The sequence below is a fragment of the Notechis scutatus genome, chromosome 2 (genome assembly GCF_049901735.1).
Source record: "Notechis scutatus isolate UNSWTSFEM ecotype Mainland chromosome 2, rNotScu1.2, whole genome shotgun sequence".
Taxonomy (NCBI): Eukaryota; Metazoa; Chordata; class Lepidosauria; order Squamata; family Elapidae; genus Notechis; species Notechis scutatus.
In genome coordinates, this window is record NC_142010.1 from 119,100,417 (window position 1) to 119,122,627 (window position 22,211).

Sequence of the window (22,211 nt, forward strand, 5' to 3'; positions counted from 1 at the left end):
ACAGGAAGTCTAGTCCTGCCAAGAATGTAGTAAGGGTTAATGGAGAGGCAGTTTCTGTAAGCAACACCAGAATGTTTCCTTCCTGCCTTTCTTACAGGATTAGGCCAGTAATTTCTTCTAACAACCGGTTCTCGGAACCGCTTAGAATGTTAACAACCAGTTCTAGCGAATAGGTGTGAACTGGTAGAATCCCACCCCTGCTTTGGCCTATTCCAAGAGGCATTGGGGGAAAGGCATATCCCTGGTTCATTGCTGCCAACAGGCATGATTCCTCCAATCTGTGTATATGTGCATGTATGAATGTGGTCCTTTCCAGATATAAGCATCGGGGGGGGGGGGGGTCAAATTAAATTCTCAAGAGGTTTGCAATGAACTTAGATAAATTGGAAACCAGCATGCTTTGGTGAAAATTGCTCACCCCCTCATCGCTGAGTTAATATGGTATCTAATCTACCATTCCTAGAGCCAACAGGAAACTATACATTAATAAAATTTGCTCTTCTCCTTTGCAGTCCCTTATTTGCTGCAGACACTGATTAATGTTGGGAATCTCTGAGAAGTTGGAAAAGTGTAGAAATTTGAAGCAAAGGGCCATGTCTCAGGAAGCCTTGAATTTCTGTAGAAAGGGGCAATTGCTTATAATCAAATATCTGCACTACAGATTTAAATGTCTGTTTTATAAATCTTATTTTATCTCACTAGACAAGTTATGGAATTGAGTATTAATTTCAGCATCTGTCTATCTATTTTACTTGAAAATTCTAATTCTTGGATGGCTAATTTAGAATTACCACAAAAAAGAGGAATAAAAGCAATAAATATAAAACTGCAACAGCACAATATATGCAACACGTATTAACAGTAAGTAATTTAACTTTAGAATGCTCTGGTGCTTTTCAGACTGGAGAGATCTTTGGTGTTTTTGCCTGGAGTATTGCCTTTCCGTACAGATTTTTTAAAACTAATTTGAAGCCTAGAAAGGAAGGATTGAAACCTCCAACCATACCTCTATACTAGATGGTTAAGAGGTGGCCTTATTAAAATTATTTAAATGTATTTTTATGTTTTTGAATTCCCAGAAAGTTGTACCAGGGTGCAAAAGCCTATCCATCTTGCACACTGGGATTAGAAACTAAATGCCCTGTGAGACAGACATCCCTAAGAGGTGGTGGGAAAGGAGCTATCAAGCCACTGTACAAAAAAAGTGGGGTGGGTGGAAATTAGGATGCAAAGACCCAGAGCAATTCTGGGTTTGGGGATCCATATAGTGTGTCTCCTCTTTTCCCTTCATAAATCTCCCCATGCAATCTGCTATGCTTTGTTGATGTTGTTGATGTTGTAATGTTCTTAGCTCCCACTGGCTATTTTATGCTGCTGGATATGTGTACATGTGGGTGCTGTCAGCCCCCTCTCTCTCTTCATCTGCAGGAAAGCTGGGGAAGGTTACAGGTAACATTTCATCACCCTCTCTTTCAATTAAGCTGGTAGAAACCTCAGAAGTTTTCTTCCTGTCCTTTAATCTAGAAGGAGGGTGGGGAAATCACACTTTGATATTAACTTCGAAAGAGGAGACAACTGTTAACAGGTGTCAAAACTCCCCTTCTTAGCCCCACTTCATTGTTTAGGGAGAATGATTAGTAGGAAGTTTTCTCCCTATCAGGTGATGTTCAGTAGGAAGACCAAGGAAGCCAGAGATATCCGCCACTTTCCTTGTTGCCATTCAATATGTGCATTTGCCTGTTTCTGTAAAAGAATAAGATTTGGCCGTTGAGGCCGTGCTATTCATGTCAATATATTTTTCTGATCACTTGGGGAAAGGCAGATTACATATTAATGCAACCATGAGAAATAACTTCATATCCCTTATTCTCTCTAGAGAATGAAAAGAAGCTTCAGGAGCAATTTCGAGAGAAAAATAACAAAAAGATAAAAGTCTCTGCTATTATCAGATATTGCTGCTCTGAGAAGAATGGGGAAATCTGCTTCATTTTTAATAGCACAAACATTTTAAAAATGTGTGCTGTGTAAATTTTCCATTGCCATATACGGCTGCCATACCTTCCAACCATTGATGTGTGAGTAGATCCCATTACATTCACACTAGAAAATGCAGGAAGACCAGACTAATGAAAATACAAAAAGGCCAGAGAGGAGCTAAATTTTAAGCAAAGCTGATTGGCTGGAAAAGGCTGCCAATGGAATGATCAGGCTAGGGGATTTGTCTGACCAATGGGCTTTCACCTTCCTGCCAATTCGAATATCCTGCAAAATAGTGCTAAAGGGAGAGCAGTAACTGGTCTTCCCTGCCTACCCCATCGGAAACTCTATGCCTACAAGGAGAGAAACTTCTCCTTCCTACCCATCCATCACTATCCAAATGACCTTCATCACTGCTGTGGTTTTTAGACAGGTATTGATTTGATTTATGTCTCACCTTTCATTCAGGCAGTGGAATAGCACTGCTTTGCCATACTCGACTTATGACCACAATTGAGCCCCAAATTTTTGTTGCTAACTGAGACATTTGTTACCTGAATTTTGCCCCATTTTACGATCTTTCTTGCTTCAGTTGTTAAGTGAATCACTGCAGTTGTTAAATTAGTAACAGTCATTCAATGAATCTGGCTTCCCCACTGACATGACCCCAGGACATTGCAACCGTCATAAATGTGAATCAGTTGCCAAGTGTCTGTACTTTTTTTTTAAGTTTAAAAAACTTTATTAAATACAAAAAGTTAAAATATACAAATATACAAAAATGAAAGACAAAAAGTCATACAAATAAACATCACACTTTCTATGATAAAACTAATTATACAGTATATTTTTCTTCAATACATTTGATAGTGAGTTAAATATTTCATAATTAATATTGTGGTAGTTATTTCCTATATCCTGTAAGTTATCTGTTATTTATACTCTATAAAACATAATAATATATTATTGTTATTTGTTGTTAGATTATAATTATGTGTTTTTGCAAATATATTCTATCTATTACTTAATCAAAGAGTGAAGAGATCTAAAACTAACATTTGTAAATTCCTGTCTTTTGGTATATATATGTCATAATATGTTTCGTAGATTCATTTCCCCCCCTTATTTCCTACATTCTTTTTTTTTGCGCTATAACCAGTCGTACCATTTATCCCAAATCGAATAAAATTCCAAGTCATCCTTTCCTTTTAATTTTAATGTGAGCTTCTCCATTTCAGCGCATTTGTAAATTTTTTGGATGATAATATGTGTAGGCGGTATATTAGGCGTTTTCCAGTATTGTGCCAGTGAGATTCGTGCCACTATTAATATGTAAATAATCAAATACTTTACTTGTGTCTGTATTTTGATCATGTGACCATGGGGACGTGGCAAGGGTCGTAAGTGTGTAAAACTATCAAAAGTCACTATTTTCAGTGCTGTTGTAACTTCAAACGGTCACTAAATGAACCATTGTAAGTCGAGGAATATCCATGGAACCTTGTGGAATACGTTGGGCTGGAAGTTTATTCTACTTTTCTATTGCCCTGAGGAGAAACAGGCAAAAACGTTTGATATTCAGGTTCCCACTGTGCCTGGAAGGTCTTGAGTTCGTTTGATACGAACTGTGCACAGTTTTCTGAGAATATTGTACAGCTAATCTGTAAGAGGCAAAATGACTCTGTAGTTTATGTACAACTACCTGAAATCTAGCATACAAACAAAGTATGTTTGCCAAAATTAGAATAGCAATCTATTTTGTATAAGGCAGACTTTCTTCTGCCTTTAGATATCTTTAACCTTTCTCCAATATTGACACAGCATTTTATGGAAATACAAGTCTCCTTTTGTTGCTTGCCCTTCAAGGAGAGGAAATAGCACAATAATCCCATCCCCAATACTAAACTCATCCCTCTTTGAGTATGAGGATGTATTTTTGCACTGGCAATTCATGTTTCATCTCATGCCGCCCATTATCCATATTCCCAATGGTCTGTAAAGCTTTAGTTTGCATGTTCCCTCTCTTCCTACAATAAAATTTTATTTATTTATTTTATTTTATTTATTTTATTTATTTATTTGATTTGCCAATTGTTTACAAGATAATAAGTATAAGTGTATACATAGTTGTGAATACATGAAATGGGTACATATAAGAAAAATAAAAGAAGAATAAGAGAAACAATAGGACAGGGACGGTAGGCACGTTGGTGCGCTTTATGCACGCCCTACAGACCTCTTAGGAAAGGGGTGAGGTCAATAGTAGACAGTCTAAGGTTAAAGTTTTTGGGGTTTGGGGAAGAAACTACAGAGTCGGGTAGAGTATTCCAGACATTGACCACTCTATTGCTGAAGTCGTATTTCCTGCAATCAAGTTTGGTGCGGTTTACTTTGAATTTGTATCTATTGTATGCTCTTGTGTTGTTGTGGTTGAAGCTGAAGTATTCATTGACAGGTAGGACATTGCAATGTATGATTTTATATACCATGCTTAAATCAGACTGAAGACGGCATAATTCAAGGTTTTCTAGTTCTAGAATTTCAAGTCTGGTGGCATAAGGTATTCTACAACGAGTAGAGGAGTGGAGAACTCTTCTTGTGAAATATTTCTGGACTTTCTCAATTGTGCTAATATCAGATACGTAATGTGGGTTCCAGACTGATGAACTGTATTCGAGTATTGGTCTAGCAAATGTTTTGTATGCTCTGGTTAGTAATGTGATATTACCAGAGAAAAAGCTACGTAGGATTAGATTAACAACTCTTAATGCCTTTTTGGCTATGTAGTTGCAGTGGGCTCTAGCACTTAGATCATTAGAGGTGAGTATTCCAAGGTCCTTTACAGAGCTTGGGTCATCAACAAGATCTTGACTATTCAGCTTGTATTTTATTTTCTGATTATTTTTGCCAATATGTAAGACAGAGCATTTATTTGTTGAGATTTGAAGTTGCCATTTGTTTGACCATTCTGATACATAGTCAAGATCTTTTGTAGGGTAGCAGTATTGTCTGTGGTATTGAACAGCTTTACATCATCAGCGAAAAGAACGCAATTGCTCTTAATATGATCACAGAGATCATTTATGTAGAGTATGAAGAGAGTTGGTCCTAGAACACTGCCTTGGGGGACACCACTATTGACAGGTACAGAATTTGATAGGACGCTCCCAATTTTGACCATTTGTTGTCTGTTTGCCAGGAATGCTTCTATCCAGTTATTCAGTTGTCCAGAGATACCATAGGATTTTATTTTTAGGAGTAGTTTGTCGTGTACCACTGAATCAAAGGCTTTACAGAAGTCTATGTAGATTGCGTCTATTGCTTTGCCTTGGTCGAGTTGTGTCGTCCATATGTTTTTGCAGTGTAAGAGTTGCAGATTACAGGATAGTTTTTTTCTGAAACCAAATTGTTTATTGGAGAGTAGGTTGTTTGTCTCTAAGTGGAGGATGATGGATTGGTTAATAATTGATTCCATGACTTTACAGGTGACGCAGCATAAGGAGATTGGTCTGTAATTTTCAACTAGGCTTGGGTCTCCCTTTTTGAAGATGGGGATGACTGTGGCTTGTGACCATAGGTTAGGCAAGGAGCTGGTCCTGAAAGATTTTTCAAAGATTATGCTTAGAGGTTTGGCTATGGCAGTGGATAGCTTTTTTAAGAAGTAGGCACATATTCCATCCGGTCCAATAGATAGAGATGGTTTTAGATTGCGTAGTGCTTTTTCAACTCTCTTTCCCTACTAAACTCTTATCACTGGATTTATAGATGAAGACACTATTTAAAGAATCTGCCACTAAGAAATATTTACCCAGGAAGTTCAATGTACACATCATAATCCACATCTTCTTAAGCTTCTTTAGGGAACTCAGCAGTGCTTTCCGGGTTTGTGATCTAATTTTACCTGCAGTGTCCTCCCAAACATCACAGCCTACAGTTCTGTTTTACTCTTCAGAGTCTCCCTCTCATCCAGATAAGGCTCTCTCTAGCATACATGAGAGGCTGCTGGTGTTATAACAATACAGCTTCCTAGTGCTGTCTCTGAGGTGAGACACAAATTGCTCTTCTAGACTGCACGACCAGAGTACAGGGCTCTTGAATATTCTGTCCTTAATGATACTCTATTGCCTGCCAATGATTTTCTGACCATTCCCGTTCATTTTCTTTTGTGTCAGTTGTTGTGTTTGCTGTAATCTGCAACATTTTGCCAGGTCATTTAATATTCCAAGGAGCCTCGGGTGCTTTTCACATTCCCTCGTCTCAGCATCTCTTGGATTCTTTCAGCTTCTATTTGGTCAGATGAGAAGCTCTCTACTGTCAGCAGATATGCAGTATAAAACATATAGCCACGGGAGATGCTATCGGGATTCCATTTTCGATTTTGTTTCCTGTACTCACTGCTAAAAAATAAATAAAAACAAATAACTCTTGGTCATGGTCCCTGATTGCATCTATGACATTTCCTTGTTTAATAGTGCAAGATGACTGTCACCTGCATTTTTTTTTTTTAATGTAGGCAATGTGCTCCTGCACTTAATTTACATTTGAACACTTCAGAAGCTGGGTTAATGCCCGCTGGCAAATGTAGCTATTATTATTATTATCAGGCAAAGGCTGCAGCAACATTGGTAAAATAGCTTGACTTCTTAATGCTTGCATGCAGACTGCCTTTCCAATAACCTCCTAACATGGGAGGGCCAGATTTGGCAGGTGGAACGGGATTGAGTGGGTCCTTTCTCTTTCCAAGTATATGCGATAGATGTTGTAATCAATTGTTGTGATTGTAATTTGTAATCAAGCACAAGAGTAAAGGAAGACCTTTCTTTATGTTTTCAGTGAAGGTAAGTAGCAGGTATAAATCTACTTGCTTTCATCCTGACATATCATTAGACTTATGGCTGCAATTTTGGAGCTGATGAGAAAATTATTATGTTAATTAAAAAAACTGTACCTCAGAATTCTCCATCTTTTGGAGCACTGGCCACCATTTTGGATCAGGCAGCGAAGCCTTCTGTACAAGGGTGCATGACGGGCTTTTGACATAACATCTCTGGTGCTTGTATAAAGCCTTCGTTGTTGTGACCAGCATTGAGAATTAGGTTACTATTTACCATGCGAAGAAAGTTGGACCTGGATTAAGGACAAACATATTGGGTAGTAGGTAACCTTTTGATGGCCAGGAGCTTCATTTGGCCTCTGAATGTAAAAGGCCTCGATTAATAGGGTAGTAGTGCAAAGGCCTATCATTGTCAAGATTTTGAGGCAGGATTGGAGGGAATTTGGGAACTTCTTTAGTTTTTAAACTTACACCATCTTTTTGTCCACAATTTCAGTAACTGTGGCTCCAGGAGGTTCCTATCTTAGAGCAAACCCCAGCATTTATGGAATAAGAGGGAAAGGCTTGCATCATAAGGCTTTGAGGTTGTTTATTTATTTATTTGACAAATTTATATGGCTGCCCATTTTCCCCAAAGTGACTGTAGGCAGCCTATAATAAAACTAGGAAATAAAACATTTTACAAACCCATTAAAACAATAACAATAGGTAAAACCAGACCATGAGAGGGAAGATGTTACATTGAATATAACCAGCATGTAGGCTTTCTACTAGTTGTAACATCAGTTTATTTGGGTAATGAAGCCTTTCTCAGTCTCTTGGATTTCAATTCCCTTTCTTCCCAGATATGCAAGATTGAGGACAGCAAATATAATTCCCAAATCTGAAATGACTGGAAGGTTAGTGAGGAACTTAAATGTGCAAAGCATTCTGAATTAAGCAGGTTTTGAACCTGAAATAGTTGCCTCAAGCTCAAAACAGCCATCTGAAGGCTCTCCAGGAACATCAAAATCTATTCTTAACTCAAAATGTTTTGTCCACCCTCAGCGAAGAGTCATGTGAGTTCAGCAAGGAATAACACTCTTCAAGAGGTCATCACTCAGCTTAGCAGTACTGGACAATTTCAGTCCAGTCTCCAACATTTCCTTTTTGGCTTATAGCTTATAAAGACTTATACTCCAAAGAGCCCCGAAGGAAGCAGATTCCATTGCAGCTCTGCTCCATGAAGCCCAATAGCCTCCTAACCTTTTATCCTTCCTCTGAACTTTAAAATCTAGCTCTTCTCCTAAATATTGGGATAGTGGGAAGTCAGGATGGGTTAAGAATGTGGGTTTCATCAGGGCAATACAATTGTGGCACCAGGTTTTTCTGGTTTTTAACATTATTGTTTTATTGCCTTTGGTTTTACGATTGTTTAGATTGTTTTATTGGTTGTGAGCTGCCCAAAGTTGATTCTAAAATAGGCAGCTACACATATGTTTTAAATAAATAAGTAAATAATCTGGACCCTTTACAGTCACGTTTCAGGCCAGGATCTAGTAGCAGGACAGTATTGATTATACATATAGGTGACCTCTGATGCTAGGATGGAGATAGTATATGTCCCTCCTTGATTCCCTCAGTTGCTTTGGTATCTTTCTGTGCTGGCTAAGCGTACCAGGACTGGGGACATAATTCTTCAGTGGTTCTCTGCCCTCCAGGTTTCAGTCAGTGTTGGTAGTATGGGAAAGGTCCAGCTCTAGGCCTCTGTTCCACTTCTCTGTAAGATGATGAAACTGGTGGGCAAGTTAATCTATTGACATGGGGGTCAAAATAATCAATCTATCTCTTATACCTTACATATGCTCTGGGTTATCCAGTTGATCCCATCAAGGTACATTCCCAGTGCCACTGTACAGATCTGGATGGAGAAGAACTAGCTGAAAGAAAATCAGTGGCTCTGGGTTTCAGGGCCTCTCACATCTAGTGGTTTCCACTTTTGCCTCAGGCAGAGTTGGCGTACACTCTGGGGCTCCTTTTAAATTTGCATCTTAAGTAGTAGGTGGCAGTTGTGGCTGGGAGAGCCTTTGTATAAATAGTTCATGTGCACTAGTTGTGCCTGTTCTTAGATCATGAAGCATATTCACAGCCACTCATGTCTTAGTCACCTCCTGAGTGGATTACTGCAACACACTACAACACTCTGTATATGAGGCTACTGCTAAAAACCATTCAAAGCTTCAGCTGGTTCAGAATTCCACAGATTCAGATTTAGGTATACCAAGGTATGGCCACATAACACCTTTGCTATGCGAACTACGCTAGTTCTCAGTAGACTTCCAGGTGCAATTCAAGGTGTTGATTGTCACCTACGTAGCATGGGGCCTTATCATTTATGGGACTGCCTATCTGCAATGCAAAGGCATGCCCTATGTCTAGCAAGGTAATAAAATTGTCGCCTGGTGGGCTCCTGGAAGTATCTCTGTCATGGTGTTTATTTTATAGAACAGCATTCTCACAGAGATGCTATAATCAGCTCCAAACCTGCTGTCTTTTCAGAAGTCCACGAAGATTTGACTTTTCTCCAAGGCACCGAGGCCAGGATGTTAATAGAATTTGGGAATAAGTGTAGGTGATATGCTTGAATCAGATGTTTAGAAGGTATACTTAACTCAGTTTTTCTTCTTAATTAGTTTGAACAATTACGGTTTTTATCTTTTTCATTGACCATTGCTGGATGGCTGGTCCTATAAATTGGTTGAATAAATGCATATTCCAAGGGACAGAAAAGGACACCATACAACAATAAACAAATAAATATATTTTATAATAAACAACAAATGTAAATGTAACCACACAACATAACAGAACGATGAATCAGGAACTTTCATTCAGCTGGGCCTGGTGATCTTGAAGGCTTTCCTCAAGGTGAGCAGACTTGAGCCTAGTTGCCTATTGAGAGAAGATTATAAATTATACATAAAATTTGTAGGATTATTATTAATAATAGGTGGTTAATAAAGCACATTGTACTGTTTAATTTTAAAAAGTATTTACAAGCTCCATGTGTCATTAGGGAGCGTGCATAAGAACACCAATCGTGCCTACCATTCCTGTCCTATTGTTTCTTTTTTTTATTTTTCTTAAATGTATCTATTTCATGTATTCATAACTATGTTTATACTTATACCTGTTATCTTGTAAGTGATTGACAAATAAAATAAAATAAAATAAATAAATGTGTCTAAATTAGTGCCACCACTTGAGCACTTTTCTAAGGATCTTGGCATCTTCTCTCACAAGCTGGATCAGAAGTGAATTGGGATATCTGGTAACTAAATGACTTGAAATACGTTCTTCCTTCTAGGTGTTAATGTCTCGGCCAATCAGGATGAAGAGACACACCATGAGACCTTCCAGATGCAAATTGACAAAGAAACCAAGAAGTGCATTTTCCATTCCAACACAGGCAACTATTGGACGTTGGTGGCACATGGAGGGATTCAAGCCATGGCTACTGAAATGTGAGTTGTGCTGTGTCTTCATTTTGCTGGCAGGTCCTTAAAGCAGGGACCAGTGGACCGAATACAGTTCAAAAGAAATATATTTCCAAGTCACCACCTCCTTTGCCAGCCATTTTGGTGATGCCGACAGCAAGAAAAGCAGCTAGTCTCCAGCGGTGACATGGTCTCTAGCCCCTAAGCATAAGAAGATTGCATAGTCTTGCCCTAAATAATCAGGATTTCAGAAGTGTATCCATTGCGTGTACTAGGCAACTCAATTGGGAGAGAACTGGGGGAGAAATGAACACCAGATTTAGCAAGGAGCTACTGTAGGCTTTCATCAAAATAACAAAAATAACACTGCACCATCACAAAGCAGATTCTGTTTCTTTTTTGCAGACCTATAGAGTTAATGTGCCTGTGCAAAAGTGAGGAAGATTGTGTCATGATGGCAAGATGTTGCTTTTGGCATCTGCTCCTCCATTTGTCTTCCTCTGCAGAGTTTGCATTTAGACAATTGCTATTTCTCAAGAACAGGTCCCTTCCTCCTTCAGCTGCAACTGTTCCAATACAGTCTCTCTGCTTCCCTCCCCTCCCCTCCCCTCCCTTCCTCTCCCCTGTCCAAACCAATAACTTTGGCAAACGTGTAAGAGTGGAACAGGTTGAAAAAAGTCCTATAGAAATTACTCCATCTCTTTGAAAACACACACACCTCGTGCGGGAATCCATGGTTGGACATTTGGATGGTGTGGGTGTTTTTAAAAAGTTATTCCTGTACGAAATGTTCATCTGCTTCTACCCAAATAACAGCCAGTCAGTTGGTGGAAGGTTAAAATAGTTCAACTGCTTGATCAGGACTAATTTCATAATCCTCTTCTGCAGAATTTGATTTCATAGATTCTGCATTGGACTACATTGATTTTATTATTTGTTTGTAATGCTTGATTAATTGATGGTTGTGAGCAAGAGAGCCACTAAGAGTTGGGCAGCGTACAAATTTAATAAATTATTAAATTTATTGTAGTTCATCAGCCAGATATTCAGACTGGGTTTGGCACTTTTATCCACCAAGTCCTTCCCAAGGACCTGGGATAGGCAGATGTTGCTGTTTTGATGATGTTAACGATATTATAGCCGAATGTTGTTCCAAGCAAACCTGCCTTTTGTGATTGAGTAATGGTGATTTTGTCAAGCAGAGTGATTTTCAAGTGGTACTCTAGTTGTTTTGGAATTTCATCCAAGGTGCCAATCACCCATGCATTATCTTTGCATTCTTTTGCTTCTGTTTTCCACTTCTATTTGCAAGTCTTGGTATTTTGTGACTTTTTTTCAGTTCTTTCTCTTTTCTTCTGCTGTCTCCAGTGCTGCCATGTTCCCTATCCAGACTCTTTTGTCTTTCTTGTCAACAATTGTTAAGTCTGGGGTATGTGTTTTTTAATTGTTATTGTTATTTTACTGAAATGTTTTCTCAGTTGCTTGAGAACTTTTAATAGTAGGATTGGAGAATATGTCAGTGGCATCTTTGAACCACATAACCAAATCTGTGGAAGACCTGGGATGCTGAGAAATTTAAAGCACCCTCAAGAGAGGGATTAGGTTTGCAATGGAGGGGATCAGCCTTTCCCCCAATCATTTCCTGGTTTTTAAAAAAATCCCTTTCAGAAGTGGCTATTGGTTTAGTAGAAATCCATGTAGGTATTTGAATATATTTATCTTACTTTCCCCATTCCCCTGGGGAAAATAATATTTTCAGGAAGATAATTTAGTTTGGGAAAACAACATGAGGGAAAAGAATAACATCTTTTCTCAGTGTTCTCGTTTCAATACAATAAAGAACAAGCACCACCTTCTTAGTTGTTTTTAGCTGTTTTTAATTTTAGAATCTGGGTGATCCAACAACAGTTTCTCTACCTTCTCCTCCTCCTCCTCCTCCAACTGCGCCCTCACTTCCCCTTTAACATGTGACGCTTCTTTTAAGCAAGAACATTTAAGAACTTTTTAATCCAGACAAGCATGAGCTGAAGGCTGCAGGCTAAAACTGGACAAAAGTAGATTAGATTAAAATTAGAATATTTAACAGTGAGTGGGATTAACTCTTGGAAACATACATATATAGACACTAAAGAAATATTTTTTCCCCTGTTCTTCTTCAGTGACATGAAAGTCTATTCAAAAACTAGGATAGGACTTGGCAATGAAATGAAGCATTGAAGTTCCCTGGAGTTCCTTATAGAGAATTGTCACATCCAGGAAAATCCTATTTCTGCCCCTGAAAATAGCCTGGATGCTTTTATGCTACAATTTATTAGGACCATGTGAAAGAAAAAGGAAAACATTCATGTGTCATCTCAAGCTCCTGCTTTGGGTGGAATGTGCATTACAAATGTGTTTCCTGACCTTCATTTTTCATTATTAAATGAAAAGGCAAATTCTCCACCCCACATACTTCCTCTCAATCTATAGACTGCCAAGTTTAGTGGAGATTAGAGTAGAGTAGAGTAGAGTAGAATTTACCTTGGAGGTTATCTAGTTTGACCCCCCACTCAAGCAGGAGACCCTATACATTCCAGACAAGAGGCTGCCCAGTCTCTTCTTGAAAGCATCCATTGATGGGGCACCAAGAACTTCTGAAGGCAAGCCATTCCACTGGTTGATTGTTCTCACTATTAGAAAATTGCTCCTTAGTTCTAGATTGCTTCTCTCCTTGATTAGTTTTCATCCATTGTTTCTTGTCTTACCTTCTGATGCTTTGAGGAAAATAGTTATGTAGTAGAATATGTAATGCAGATTATTAGTGAGACAGATTTTTGCTGTCCATAGGAACAACTTGCAAACCCAATAGGTTAAGGTAGGGTAAAGCTCAATAGTAATGCATCTAAGCTTTCAGGAAACAGTTGCAATGGAGCATGATAAACCTTTGCAAATACAATCCAAGGTACAATTTTTAAAAATGTGTCAAGATTCCATAAATCTCGCTCCATAATGTGGCATATTGTAGATGTACTGTATGTCAATTTTATATGTGTAATAAATGTCTAATAGGACAGTAAGAATAAAACCTTTGGAAGGAAGGAATAGTTTCTCCTTTCTGATTCTCCCATCAATCCATGTTCTTCCTTTCTGCTTTGGTTTCCTCAGATCCTCCAGCACTATGTTTGATCTTGAATGGTGTGGTCGCCGTGTTGCCCTTAAAGCTAACAATGGCAAATACATCTGCACCAAGAAGAATGGGCAACTGGCAGCTGTCAGTGACAGAGTGGGTGAGTCTTATCTCTGGATCCTGAAAGTGAAGCTGCCTGTGGGCTTTATTTCAGAAGCTCAGTCCTTCTAGATCAAAACAATAGGACAGATAAACCAAAGGAGACTTATCTGCTCAACTCAGGCTGACAAGAGGACAGCGGTGTGTTCTTGAGCTGACTCTAGTCTAGAACACTCTTGAGCTCTTTTATTGGTAAATAGTTATGCATCCTATAGGTGAAAACAATTTTAGCTAATAAGAGAATCCTAAAGAAAGACTTATTTAGTCTCAGAATTAAGAGACTATCCTATTTGGATTACCCAAGCATGGAAAGAAGCAGGATTCTTCAATATTTCTAGAATTTTGGCAGATGCAGAGAACTTGCTGAATAGGACCATAAAACAAACCCCATCTTCATAGCCCTAACTACTTAAAATCTTCCTTTTTGTTTGCCAGATATCCACATGAACAAGTTCTTAGAAATAGGCATTTCTAAGGGAGCAACCTTGTATTCATTTGTGTAAAATGTCCTTTTTAGATTTCCTAGCTCTACAGGGTTATGGTAGTCTCATTAATCTCAGAATGCACTGAGTTACAGTTGTTGCCACAGGGAGAGATGAGGAATTTGTTCTCAAGCTGATCAACCGACCCATCCTAGTTCTTCGCGGGGCTCATGGCTTTGTTTGTTACCATCGCAACTCCAACTTGTTGGATGCCAACCGTTCCATCTATGATGTCTTCCACCTCAATTTCAGTGATGGTGCTTACCAGATCAAAGGTAATTCGCTGTCTGCAAACTGGGTGGTTGGAAGAGGGAAAGGAGCTGGGGAACGTTCTTCATTCACACCGTGAATTATTTAATTAATTAATCACATATCAGAGGAATGCCATGCATGAAAAACAGTGGGCCAACTTCCTGCATGTGAGTGTAAACTAGTGTACTCAAAGGTTGCTTAGTGTTATTAATCCTTTGAAGTGCAGTCACATGCAAACATGTCCATTTTGTTGACTACAATTCATCCCTACCCTGTATAATAATAGTTATTAAATGTTCTAAGTGTCAGTGCTTCTGGAGACAAAATACAGGTAGTCCCCAACTTAAAACAATTCATTTAGTGATCTTTTGAAATTACAACAACACTGAAAAAAAGTGATTTATGACCATTTTTCACATGACCATTGCAGCATCCCCATGGCCATAGGATCAACATTAAGATATTTGGCAACTTATTTCTGATAGTTGCAGTGTTCCAGGGTCACGTGATCCCCTTTTGCAACCTTCCAACAAGCAAAGCCAATGAGGAAGCCAGGTTCACTTAGCAACCACATTTGTAATTTAAAAACTGCAGGGATTCACTGAACTGTGGCAAGAACTGTTGCAAAATGGGACAAAATTGACTTAACCAATGTCTCACTTAGTAACAGGAATTTTGGGGCCAATTGTGGTTGTTAGTCGAGGTCTACCAGTATTACCATCCAGAAGAAGGAAGTATTGGTGTCTTTGATCCAAAGGTTTGGATCCATATAAGTGGAGATATATCTCCATATAAGTGGAGATATAGATTTTAAGAAAAAAGGCCTAATGAAAACTAAATATGATCAACAGTCAAAGGCTACTGACTGTTGAAGGAAAAAAATAAAACTGGAAGGGAAACAGCTTTAAGAGCATCACAACATTTAAAAAAAATGAATGTAAAGCAGATCTTTACAATCCATCAGCTAATTTCACACAATAGATTAAACTGCAGAAAGTTATCCAAGTCACAAGGGAGCCTCACATCTGACTTGCCATATGGAGCTATCTCTGGGCTATCATAGTTATGCTGCTGTTGGTAGACACGAAAGAGATTTAGAACATTCCCTACTTGCTCCAACTGTTCCATCATCCCCACCTTCTACTCCATGTGAGGAAAAGAAGATACTGAACTGCAAAAGAACCCAAAACTGCACATGATCATTTTTCTTTCTGGATGCTTATTGGGAAATAATCATGGTGATAGGAATCAAATCTTGGGAGAAAATTGTGACCAAGTGAGAGTGTCTTGCGTGCTCTGTCTTGCAGGTACCACCTGGGGTGGGCAACTCCTTGTTCTCTTATCTCATTCTTCTACCTTCAGCAGCGATAGGCAGCTGTTCACTTGGAAGACATTTAAACAGAGGACTGGCCTTGGCAAAGGATGCATATGCCAGTGTTTTAATTAGGGAACCTGGGGCTTCATGCTATTTTTAACATGGCTTTTATTTTCACTTCTTCTAACATGTTCTTGCATATGGTGGAACCATCTGCACTCTAGATTCTGTACTGTGATCTTGAGTGTGTTAGTTGTTGAAAAAGAGAACTGGACAAATGTTGTCTCTTTAGAGTCTCCCCTCCCCAGAACCCTCATAATCACCTCATCATCCTGGCACAAGTGCTCATTGTCATATTTCAATCAGTGATAGGATTCAAACATTTTTACCCATTCCCTCCCCACCCCACTAACCTGATTTCCAGCTCCGTTCTCCTGTGCAGGGCAATAAAAGAAGACCCAACCGATCAGCTGGGACTTGGGAGGCAGAGAATAGATGGGGGCGGGGCCAGTCAGAGGTGGTATTGGCCAGTTCTCCGAACTACTCATAATTTCCGCTGCCAGTTCTCCAGAACTGGTCAGAACCTGCCGAATACCACCTCTGATTTCAATCATCCCTTTACAAAGTTAGAACATCCGTTCCATTATGGCTTCTGACTTGCATGTGTTTTTCTATAAGAAAAAACTATTAGGGAAACATCCAAGCAAGAGTTTAGCATTAATAAGCTGAAATGGCTCCGTTCTATGCGCCCTCCAATGACTTGTGCCTCTTTGGTGCTCCTAGGCCTCAATGACAGGTTCTGGTACGTGGCTAGCAATGGCACCGTGTGCAGCGATGGGGAGACATCTGAGGACTTCTTCTTTGAATTCCGCGAGTGCAGCCGGGTGGCCATTAAAGGGAAGAATGGCAAATACTTACGAGGAGACCCAGCTGGAACCCTGCGGGCTGATGCCGATACCCTAAACTGTGCAACATTCTGGGAGTACTGAGCCTGTACCACAGGGCTTGAGGTGCTCCAGGGCCCAGCCTGGTGCCCAAGCCTGGACACTGAATGGCATGTGAGGGGAAGTTGAGTTCTGGCACCTGGACTCAAGGGGCTTTACGCTTCCATACCTTGCAAGGTAAAAGATGGCTCAGGATAGAGGAACCTCTTCACCTGGGGTATTTTATTTTATTTTTTGGTCTTCCTTGCCTATGTTTAGAAGTGACACACTAATAAGGCTCCTAGAAGGTGGTTACTGTGCTGTGTCTGACTAAGTCGCAGAGGTTGTATTTCCCTTCCAGTTTCCCTAGGGCATCCTTGTTTTTTTCCCTCCAGAGGTGTCATACCTTACAAGACATCTCATATAAGTATGTCAATGTTCCAGAAAACGTGGGTATGCAAAACAGAGGAGACACGACAGTTTCAGGATTCATTGCAAATGTGGAAAGTCAGTTCCTTCTCGCTGGATGCAATAACTGGAGGTTAAGGGTGCTCCTAATTAATAATTAATTAATTCCCAACGTAATAAAGCCTTATGTAGTTATCTGGCCCTTACAATCTGTTCTTTTAAAGCTAAGTAGCATACGTCCAGGACATTCCTATATTCTCTGCTCTTGCCAGTTTCAGTCAAAGCCTGCAATATATTTAATAGACTTTGTTTTTTCAGATTACTTTTGTTTCTAGTAGCAGCTCTTTTGAATCAAGCCATTCCCACATTTAATATCCTGACTCAAGAGGTTGTAGCCCAAAGATGGAAGGAGTTTGGTGGCACGTGGCTGTTGTTCTCAGCCCACATTATCACAGGGTGGTATTGTGAGGAAAAATGGAGAGAGAGAGAGAGAGAGAGAGAGAGAGAGAGAGAGAGAGAGAGAAAATACACTATGTATATACCCCCTTTGAGCTGATGTTATAAAAAGTGGGATTCAAATCTGATGAAATGAAGGCAATAAACACATAAAATGTAAAGTCATCTTCTACTCTACAGTAGATGCCGGAGATATAGTTTAGAAGCTAACTCAGAAACGCCTGGCAGGAGGAGAATGAGGTGGTCCAGCTGTTGCAAGCTTTTTTTAATAAAATAAAATCCTGGGGTAAGACAAGAAGGGGAGTAAATTTAATTTTGGGCAGGCTTCTAAAATTTCAACTAAGATTTAAAGGGAGGAAAATTAATGATGAAGAATGAGGGGCTGGGGTTCTGGAATTATTGCCTGAGATAGGATTAATTTTACAGTCAAGAGTTGCTCTTCAGGAAATTTTCACAATGCCCAGGACTGTCCAGTTATTGAAGCAGCCTCTCTTCTACTCTGCTCTCCTTCCATGTCGGACATGCCTTCCGCAAATAACCTGAAAAGGAAGGATGCTGGTTCAATGTAGTTTCCTGTCCCAACAGCTGTCATGCAACACCATTGTCTATGAGATCTCTACAGACATTGGATGGCTCCTCTAATTTCCCCTGCCTGATTCCAAAGCACTGGAATAAGCAAAGGCCTTTAGCAGGAGAACAGAGGCTGAGTGAGTTTTAGCTGGAACTTTTGTATTGTTTCAGAAGTCACAGCATTCTGCCATATTTTTTTTTTGCATCCCCTTCTTTCTCTATTTTTACTCTTAAAAGAATGCACAGCAATTGTAAAGCAACACTATTGCTAATGCGGTGCAGGCAAAAAATGGAAATCTTCCCGTGGAAGCAGGCTTTCTACCTACCCACCCCCTCCACTGGAAATGGAGAGACTCTCATTATCCAAAGGCAACAAACAGGCAGGAGTGTGGATACTAAACAAATGAGTATTTCAGATTTGCTTTTTATTTTGTTGTCCAAAAGGTACTGTATGAGCAAATTGCATCCGAGAATGAGACTAGTATTTACTTCTTCAACTTAGAGTCATTAAAAACTCATCTAATCAAAACCAGAAAAATTAAACTGCAATAAAGATGAAGAACATTCCAGCGGTTTGTAAAAATGATGCAAACCCACAAAACAGAATAGTTAATTCAGTTGCATGTAGACTTGAATTCTATTTATATTGTTGGAAGAAATATCCTTCTGGGTTCAGTTCCAAGCAGGGAAAAAGACACTGGAAACATGGAGGCTGTTTGGAAGTTTTAATGGACAGGACCACATGGCCTGGAGCTCCAGAGTGAAAAAGGAAGGATAATCACATGTTTCAAGGTGAAGGAAGAGATCAAGAAAGGACTGAGGTGCTGAGAGTGCCTGGGTTTTATACCCTCTGTTGGGATTTGAATTGGAGCTTGTATTCTGATTGGTTGTCAGACTCCCATGGGCAACTCTGTAGGCTGTCCTGAGTTCCAGGCTTGGTTGAGCCTTGCTGGATGATGATGTACTGAAAAGGACTTTTGGCAATTGCTATAGCTTTACCTGGAGATCTTTGTTATGTAAAGTATTCTGGCCCAGGCCTTAATGGCCCACCATTAACAAAGGTGGGGGTGAGTTTCTGCTTCTGAGGTGAGTTTCTGCTTCTCTTTTAGAGGAAATATTCTGCCTTTTTAATATTTCCCAGGATATTTCATTTTTCTAGGAAACGGGTGGGTGCTAACTTCCTACAATATTATGGATAGGTGCGGGAGGGTGGGGGTGGATGTGATTGAAGAGGCAACCTATGGATTTTTTAAAAAAAGAAATGTAGGTAGTGCTCACTTAACAACCCTAATTGGGGCCAGAAACTCTGCCATTACGCAAAGCAGTTGCTAAGTGGGAAGTCAGATTATCACGGCAGCGTTTTCTGGCTAGAAAGAGACAAGGCTACAGTTTTATACCTTCAACTGTTGCTTGCCTCCTAATCACTCCCCTGCCCTTTGGAATGCTCCAGTGTCTGCTTACTGTCTTATACACATAGAAAGCAATGCGATTACAGCACAACTTGGGGCAGGCACATTATGCAAACAGCTTACAGTACTCTCTTGAAATCTCTCTCCAATCTCTCCACTTTGTGAGGAGAATGGGGAGAAAAAGAACCAAGTGGTTTTTGTAGGCAATTTCTCCTTTGCCCGATATTTTTCTGCTGCCAGCACATTCTATTGCTTTCAATTTGTGGAAGAATGAACAGCTTTCTCTCTTGAAATCTCTTCCTCTCCCATCTCGCTGCTCTGCAGGCAGGAGGGTCAAATCACTTGCTTTATTTCTCCTCTCTCCTCACAAGAGAAATTGGAGAGAAAGAGATTTCAAGAGAATAGTGTAAGCTGTTTGCCTAGCACACTTGTGGCTCCTAGCTCCAGGCTGCGCTGTAATCACATTGCTTTCAATGTATTGTTGGAAGAAATATCCTTCTGGGTTCAGTTCCAAGTGGGGAAAAAGACAATGGAAACATGGAGGCTATTTGGAAAGATGGTTTAATGGTGGACAGCAGGACCACATGGCTTGGAACTCCAAAGTGAAAAGGATGATCACAAGATATTAGGTGAAGGAAAAGAAGGGGCAAGATGCTGAGAGACCTTAGTTATAAACCCTCTGTTGGGCCCCACCTTAGTGTTTCCTGTTCCTGTGTAAGAAATGTATCCCATTGGCTGTCAGACTCCCAGGGGCGGGGGTCTTAGCTAACTTTGTAGGCTTTGTCTGGACCACATGGCTTCAACTGAGTGCTGGCTGATGCGATCTTCCCAGGCCAGATGGTGGAATGGGCAGAGGGCTTTGTTATGTAGAATACTGTGGCCCATGCCTTAATGGTTTGCCCATTAACAAAGGTGGGGGTGAGCTTCTGCTTCTAAATTTTTACTTCTCTTTTTAGGGGAAATATTCTGCCTTTTTAGTATATCCTAAACTATTTCATTTTCCTAGGAGAGGAGTGAGTTTTAACTTCCAACAGTACAAAAGACCAAAACAATTTATTCTCTTACAATCCCTTCCTCTCCAATATCTCTGTTTTGCAAAAGGGAATAAAAGAAATAAAACACAGGTCACGCAAAAGACAGCACATACTGCCTGTAATGGCAAAATTGTGACCGAAAGACACTATGAAAGTCATAAATGGCAGTAAATTAGTCATAACATTATATTTTCAACTGGTATCTTGTTATTTCCATGGTAACTTCCAAGTGGGCAATAAGCAAGGTACTATCTGTGCAATTCCTGGCGGGTTCCTTGTTTGAAGGCTTTCATACACACCTGATTTATAAGCTTACACAGCGTAAAGCAAGAGAACCTTCTGTATGAATATTTAGACCAGTCAACTCCATGCTTTGTGCTGCTATTATCATCAACCAGATCTTGTTCTAATGGACCTGAGAAGGAGTTCCTGAATACCTAGCCAAAGCATTTCTTGTACCAGTCACCTCAGTGCACGTACACGTTTATACAGAGAATAATAGAAAAATACCCATGGCAGCTACGCAGATGCTACGAAATCAGGACATAGATGGAGGTATGTGATCTGGAGCACAAAGAGCAGCAAACACCCCCCCCCCAATAGCTTTGGGCTCTGTGCTTCCCAAGACTCTGACCCAACTGGACTATTCAATTGCTACAGTTTACTCAGCACATTTCATACACTCGGCACTTTAAGCGCCACTATATCCCTTTAACTCAAGGGTGGATATATTTGGTCTACCCACTGGTTACTCAGCAAAGGGAATGTTTTAGGTCTACATGCAGTGGTGGGATTCAAATAATTTCACAACCGGTTCTCTGCCCTAATGATTTCTTCCAACAACCAGTTCACCAAACTGCTCAGAAAGTTAACAACTGGTTCTCCCAAAGTGGCTGAACTGGCTGAATCCCACCACTGTCTACATGGCATTCTGAACTGCGAATTAGCCATATTGGGTGAGCTCGCCTACAGTAGCAGGTTTTAAACTACAATTAGCTACAGAGGGATGCAGCATTGCACACAAACAGGGGTAGGAAACCGCTCCACTGTGCAGGTGTCTCGGTGCCAGCATTTCATCTGGAGGGCAGCTGTGCTCCAGCGAGAGCTGCCATTTAAGTTTTCCACAGGGCCCCATAACAAGACTTCATCATGGGGAATAAAATGGCCTCTCTCAAGTACCTGACAATAATTCAGGCAAGTTAGCGAAGCGGTCCGTGGAGCCAGGAAGAAACCACCTGCCTTTGAATGCAGCTGCCACTTTTGAGAGAGGGAGGGAGGGAGAGAATGAACGTATGGAATAATTATTGTCCTTTTGCCTCTCATTCAAAAGTCATATTGGGACAATGTTTCCACTGGGCCCAGCGCGAAGGTCGCTAAGCCACGCAAGCTTTGGAAACCTTCTGATCCTTCTGGGGAAAGGTTACAAACACTTGATCGGGGAAAAGGGAAGGGAAAAAAAAATACAATTGGCCGATTTGGGGTTTAAGGCAAGCCGGGCCTCCCGATTGGCCTTTTCAGCTTGAGGAATGTGGGCGGGGGCTGCAGACATTCAAATGATGGTCTACCAGGTGATCGCGTACAAGACGCGGAAGGAGAAGCGGAAACCCTTTGTGCTGCAAGAGAAGGGCGACGGCGAGATCGCCTCCTCCTCTTCCTCTGTCCTCGCTGTCCCTGGCCCTTATAAAGGCAATTTTTTTTTTCCTGCCCTGAAGGGAAAGGAAACAGGGCAAGTTCGGACAGAGCCATATAAGGCAAACGGAGCGACAGACTTTAGACCCCAGATCCAGCCGCAGATGTTAGGAAACCGCAC

At 40.3% G+C, this 22,211-nt stretch overlaps 2 protein-coding genes across 3 annotated transcripts in view; one reads left to right on the top strand and one right to left on the bottom strand.

Moving 5' to 3' along the window:
* The window catches only part of FSCN2 (fascin actin-bundling protein 2, retinal), a 34,922-nt gene extending 17,269 nt beyond the window's left edge, over positions 1–17,653 (top strand). The window contains exons 2-5 of one of the 2 annotated variants that reach the window (XM_026675767.2): positions 10,158–10,314; positions 13,432–13,553; positions 14,142–14,309; positions 16,385–17,653. In XM_026675767.2, the coding sequence (XP_026531552.1) occupies positions 10,158–10,314; positions 13,432–13,553; positions 14,142–14,309; positions 16,385–16,590 (653 nt within the window). In that variant the 3' untranslated portion in view covers positions 16,591–17,653. The remainder of the gene's footprint in view (positions 1–10,157; positions 10,315–13,431; positions 13,554–14,141; positions 14,310–16,384) is intronic. The other variant, XM_087956028.1, reaches the window with a different exon arrangement.
* FAAP100 (FA core complex associated protein 100) overlaps positions 16,827–22,211 on the bottom strand; it is a 37,943-nt gene continuing 32,558 nt past the window's right edge. The window contains exon 9 of the mRNA XM_087956026.1: positions 16,827–17,927. Coding sequence (XP_087812152.1) covers positions 17,883–17,927 — 45 coding nt within the window. The 3' untranslated portion in view covers positions 16,827–17,882. The remainder of the gene's footprint in view (positions 17,928–22,211) is intronic.